Raw genomic sequence first — 6,093 nt, 5'->3', positions numbered from 1 at the left:
CGAGGAGGGGTCCACAGCGAGGGGAGCAGCTGGTCCCCAAAGAGGGAGCCCGGCAGCCAGGCAGGTTCCCAGTTCAACCTGTCTCATGCCAGGGAAAACCAGCGGCATCCCCTGCCCCAAAAACACCAAACCTCGGCGGGCGGGGTTTTTTAGAGAGGGGCTGCACGGCAGCGGGGGGATTCCAGGTACAAAGGAAAGCAGTCCGGTCACCAAAGAGAGCCTAAGGCAGGCGATGGGAAGCCAGAGTGGGATGAATAGCTTGGAAAATCCCTCCTGGAAATTAAATCGCTCAAGACAAGGGGGTGTGAGGGTCGCAGTGACGCTGCGACGGGTTACTGGAGGAAAATGGTGTTTGCTGGTGTCCCTCAGCCAGGATTTCATAGCCGAGGTGGCAATTTCTGCCTGCGTTCGGTCTCCCCGGATGGCAGAGAGGCACAGCCCATCCTCCTGAACAATCCCAAAGCAGAGCTCCTTCGGGGGACGGCTAGTTTGTCCCCGCAGCGCTCGGCTCCCCGTCCATCGCACGCTGTGCTGGGGATCGCCCGCTCCCACGGGGGAGTTCTGGAGCCCAGTAAAAACCAGCGGCTGTCCCCACGGGAGTTTTCAGGGGTGACACAAGGGTCCCTGCTGTGAAGGTCGGTCCATCACGCTCTGGCCAGTCTGGGACGGGTGGGAGTTAGGACGTGGCTAGCAAAGGCTAGCAATGGGCCACCCCGGGGGGTTCCCAAGTCAATAGAAGTGTTTCCGGCTCTGCTCCTGCCACTTGTTGTAGACAATGACTCCAATGACGATGGCGAAAACAATGGCGACAAGGGAGAAGAAGACAATCAAGAAGAGAGCCAGGCCGCTCATGGGCTCCAGTGGCGCTTCCACTGCAGGAGAGAGGAAGAAAAACAGCCCGTGAGCCCCCAGAGAGCCCAGCGCCCCAAAGCCCTGCTGAGATTTGCTGGCACTGGGGGATTTAACACACCCCAGGCACCCTGCCAGGCTCTCACTGCCCCAGGGTTCAGCTTCCCGAAGCTTTTTGGCTCAGCTCAGCCTAAGCTGTGGGACCTCAGGACGCACAAGGGGCTTGGGAACACATCCACAGTGGGATTTCTGGATGACACCATCAAGGTTTAAAGCTCTGCAGCTTCCCGTGGAGCGGCACACCCCGTTTTGGTCATGGCATTACCGAAGCGGAGACACTTATCCTGGGGTTTTCTAGGAAAGAAGAACTCCTCCAAGGGTGAGCACTGCTGCCTGCGACACCCACGCCAAGCGGAGACAGGCTGTGACACCAGTTGTGTCACACAGCCCAGGAGAACAACCATCGGTAGGAAGAAAGGGGCATGGACATCCCAGTTGCCACTGGAGTGGGGCGGGTTTGCTGCCGAGATGATGTGGTTTCTGCTCCGCAAGCACCATAGCTCCACGACCCCCCCTCAAACCCCTGCCGCTCCCACCTTCCCCCACACGAGGCCGGCAGCTCCTACTCACTTCCCGGCAGCTTCAGGTTGTCCACAATGGGCAGGTACACTTCTCTGTCCCACTTCTCCTCCTCCGGCGTTCGCTCCACCGTCAGCTGGTAAAGCTTCAGTGAAATGATGTCGTGGTTGTCTGGAAGCAGAGCAGAAACATGTCCTGAGGCGTCACCGACAAATACGGCTCCAGCCAGGGATTCGAGTGCCACTGGGATGTCATCACTTGGGGTAAAAGGTGCTGGGTCTCCCCTCCTGAGGGGGGAAAACTCCCCTCCGCAGGGCAGGGTCTACGGCGGGCTGAGAGCTGCGCCCCAGCACAGGGCTCTCTGCTAACGGGAACCTTTAAGCTACTTAAATTGAGAAAAAAACCAGCCCAGATCAGGAAAATCGGGAAATCATCTGACTCGAAACTGCTCAGACACCTGAAGGGAATGTGTTTGCATCAGCTTCACGCGGCCGCGCTTCCTTTGCTCGTGACGGCGGAGTTATTAGCGGGACAAGGCGAGTGCTCCATGCCAGCCTGACAGCTCCCCGGGGAGAGAGCGAAGAGAGAAAAGGAACTTTTGGTGGAGGCAAAAATAGGCCCAGACACCGGCCATCAATGCACTTTTGTAGAGGCAGAACTGAAATGGGGCTCAAAACCTGCTGAGGAAGGCAGAGGGTTTGGCTCTAGCTCTCTGCAAAACTTGATTTACACAGGCCCCCGTTGCACCACCGCTCCCAGGCACACCCAGCTGGTCCCTCCCTCAATAACCAGCGGGAAATAACCCTCAGGGTATGAAATCCAAAGCCAGATACACCCAGGCGCGTCCCTGAGACAGAGCGGAGCAGGAGGAAGCAGCATGGCTTGGCTCCAGCGCCTGGGATGTTCACAGCGACAGTTCTCTCCAGTGCTGCCCTCGGGGCTAACCTGGGCACCACGGGCTGCAGAAGGAGAGTACAGGAGAAGATTTTTATTATTTTTTTCATTGTAAGATAAAAAAACAAGGCTCCCACTTGCAGTTCAAGGATGCTTAAAGCACAGGAAGGTCCTTGTGTGCTCCTGTGAGCCCCGCGAGGTACCAAGCTGCACCTCCAGACACCCAGAAGCTGACAGAGTCGCTTGGGAAACAAGGCTGGGGTCCCCGTGGCGGTACCTGACAGGTCTCCGGTGACAGAAGAGGTCCCAAAGTAGTACCCACGGGGCAGGCGCACACCCGGCACGTCAATGCAGTCTCTCCACTCATGCTTCCCATCGATATCGATCAACACCTGAGGAAGAAGCAGCTCCCTTAGCCCCTGCCGCGGCCCTGCTGCCTGCTCCGCTCCTGGCCAGCAGTGCTCACCGTCAGCCTCCTCTTCACGTAGCGGATCACCAGGAAGGTGTCGTGGTTGAGGTTGCGCACCATGGCCGTGCAGCCCCCCAGCTCCGTGGGCCTCCCGTCCCGGTCGTGGTCGTAGGTCAGAGAGCCGTTGTTCACCATGGCCGAGATGTAGGGGAAGACGCGCTGCCGGAGGGAGAAAAGCTGAGGGTGAGGTTCTGCTCTCACCCCACCAGCCACCGCTTGGCTCTACCAGCTGCCCACACACTTCCGGCATCACAAACAGCCCCGCAGCCCCCAAACTCCTTCATCCCCCCCAAAAAATCTGTCTCAACAAGACAACAGCATGATTCCACCACTCCATGCCCCAGCCTTCCTCGGGCTCAGCCTCAGCTCCGGGATGGAGGACAGACAGTTTCCATGCAGTTTCCCAGCTCACACGGGGATTTCCGGAGCTCGGAGGAGGGAATTCCTCGACTGTGAGCCAAAGTGAAAGCTGACAGCTTGGGAACAGGTGGGTGAGCGTGAGCGAGTACCTGATTTCCTGGGCTGTACCTCCTCTTCTGAGCCTGTCAGTCCAGGGTGAGCGCAAAGCAAGAGAGAGCACAGAAGCAAGACGGTCACAGAGCAGAGTTTGGTATTAACCTGTAACCTGGAAACCTCCTCCCAGAGCTCAGCGCGTTATCAGCTCAGCAGACACTAGAGCAGAGAGAGGGCTTTAGGGGGCAGGTGCCGAATCCTGGGCTAGGAACCAACGCCAAGCATTGCTGTGTACAGAATTTCTCCTTCTCGCCCGCTCACTCGCATAAAGGGGGATACATCGGCTACAATCGCTCCCCAGGGACCCTCAACGAACCTGCCCCTCTTCCCTTGAAACACTTCTTTTGGGCCTTTTAAAGGCTGGAGACAGCAGCCGTGAACCCACAGGCCAACAATCGGCTGATGAGCATTTCTCCATCTCTTCCCTTCCTTGGTGCTTGACCAGAAGAGGGCAGCACCCTCTGGTTGCAAAAAAAGGCAGACACCCATCATGTCCCACTGAGGATTTCTTTTAAGACAGACCTGTTGTGTGTCCCTTTAGCCCAGAAAAGCAGAGCTGCCACCCTGCAGATCAATGGGATCCACCCAACACCACCCTAATCCTCAGCTGCTGGCGGCACGGCGGTGCCAGGCAGCTGGGAAAGGCTTTTTACGAGCGCAAAGTCCAGGCCTGCGCCAGCGCCGGCTGCTTTGGGGGTTTGAACAAAAGCTGGCGGTTACTCAACGCTTGCTCAGCAGCTCAAGGTCAGGGCACGTCCCAGCTGCACCCTTTTATGTCCTTCCTTGGGGTGAACGGGGTCCTGTGGGGTGAGCACAAGGTCTGGGGGCAAAACAGCGCCTATTTTTTAGGGGAAGGTATAATTAAGAAAGAATATGGTTTTGGAGTGATGAAACCAACTCCAGTATCAGGGTGGGAAGGGCCCAGTTTGAACAGCCTCTGCATTTCCCTTCTCTGCAGGAACAGACACCAACAAACCCCAAACCACCACTAGATGCACCAAGAACACAAAGGTCTTGAGACGGGCACCTTCCAAAGAGGCAGAGCGCAGCCACGCTGTATCCCGGAGTGCAAGGGAAGCCTCCTGCTGATTAGCTGCCAAGAAACAGCTTTGCTGTGCTCTCAGCTCGGGTTCTGCTCTACTCAAGGTTTACAAAGACCACGCTCTTGGTACAGCTCCACCTCAAGCACTACTCACTGCCAGCCTGCGGAAAGGCCAGGAGGTGACAACGCAGAGGTGGTGCCATCGGCTCATTTTCTCCTGCCCTGAAAGCCTTTTCTCCGAGCTGACCACAAAACTACCCCGTGGCTTTTCACATCTCTCAAGAGTTATTGTCTCGCCAGGAAGTAAAACCAACTACACGGAGCATGGCGGGAAACGGCAGCAGAGAGGAAGCAGAGTAAGAGCTGGTCCCGGATTTAAGAGCTCGAAGATCACACCACAACAAAAAAAAGCTGCGTTAGCAATGACACGAGCTGTAACCTCGGTCATCCTTCCTAGCTCACCTCCTGCTGCTTCTCCTCGTTGGGGTAGGTGTCCACGAACACTCCCAGCCCCAGGAAGTTATCCTTGCTTCCAAAGACAGGTCCTAGGAGGAAGAAGAGGCCATAAATAAGGGTGGCAGAGCCAGACAGGCGTTGCAGAGGGCTTGTTTCCTATCCCTTCTTGCTTTTCTCCTTCAGGTAACGAGGCGAGTGCTCTCCAGGCTACACAGGGGCAGATTCACCCACGGGTCCCCTAACTCTGTGTCAAAACCCTGGTGCAAGCCGAGCTGGGAGGATGTACGGGGTCAGGGCACGTGAAGGCTCATTAACATTGGCGTGGCAGGGAGACCCAGGCCAGACACCAGCAGGGAGGGATCTTTTGTCCCCAGCTTCCACCTGCTTCTGTAGGACAGAGCCGTGTCCCCTCTTCAAAGGCCAGAGGCCGACCTGAGCACCCAGAGCTCCACACAGCCCTGAGCCGTTACTCAAGCACACATACCCTCCCAGGAGGGAAGCTGAGGTTAAATCCCCTGCCCTTGGCTGGTCAAGGATCGAGACTCCGCCGCAGTCTTTTTTTTAAGGAGCGCAGGAGGCCCCACACTTCCCGTTACAGGGCAAAACCCCAAAGCCATCCAGCCCCGAGCTGACTCCAACATCCCAGGGTCCCCATAAACCCCCAAGCCCAGGTGCCAAGGCTTCGAGGCAGCTTCACACATGGTCATTCCTCCCTCTTTGCCTGCCAAGGCGACAGCAAACCAGCCCTAAGACCCCAAACCCCTCCTATTCCCCACTGCAATTTCCCCAACCGAGCTGGCAGACCAGGAGGGCGAGTCTGGCCAACACACGTCCTCGAAAAGGCGGCACGTGCCCCCCAAGACCTTCCCCTTGAGGCAGAGCCTCCACCCCAGCAGCTTCCACCGGTGCGTTACCTGGCTGCATGCGATCTTTGGTGTACCAGATAGCAAAGCCGTCGCCGTTCAGGTTTTTCTTGCCCTGCCCGTGGATTTTAAAATGCACCTGCATCTCCCAGTCTCGGAGATAACACGGCTGCAAGAGAAGGAACGAGGTCAGGAAATCAGGGTGTCCCTTGGGCCAGCACCCTGCCCACGAGGGTCAGGGACCATCACAACAGCCAGCAGCATCACGCGCCATCAAATCACGCCATCGCTCCCTGTCTGCCTTGCCAACAGACTGTGCTGGCCTATATTTTGGATGAGAGCAAGAATAATTAATCCCAAGGGACATCATTAAGTCAAGGGAATTGGTTGTTACCCAAGGCTATAAAAAAAACCAAGGAATCAATTCT

General features: G+C 56.8%; 1 protein-coding gene across 1 annotated transcript; it reads right to left on the bottom strand.

Annotated features, from left to right (window-relative positions):
* Positions 1-729: 729 nt before the first annotated feature.
* Positions 730-5,834, bottom strand: LMAN2L (lectin, mannose-binding 2-like; the record flags this gene model as incomplete). Its single annotated transcript, XM_010075888.1, has 7 exons — positions 730-872; positions 1,480-1,599; positions 2,600-2,714; positions 2,789-2,950; positions 3,301-3,333; positions 4,809-4,891; positions 5,717-5,834. Coding segments are annotated over 7 exons (774 nt in total), but the record flags the coding sequence as incomplete, so codon positions are not given.
* Between the last annotated feature and the right edge of the window lie 259 nt (positions 5,835-6,093).

The sequence above is a fragment of the Pterocles gutturalis genome, unplaced genomic scaffold, assembly GCF_000699245.1.
Source record: "Pterocles gutturalis isolate BGI_N339 unplaced genomic scaffold, ASM69924v1 scaffold3223, whole genome shotgun sequence".
Classification (NCBI taxonomy): domain Eukaryota; kingdom Metazoa; phylum Chordata; class Aves; order Pterocliformes; family Pteroclidae; genus Pterocles; species Pterocles gutturalis.
Note: the sequence above shows the minus strand (reverse complement) of the source record. Positions and strands in the feature narration are given on the sequence as shown.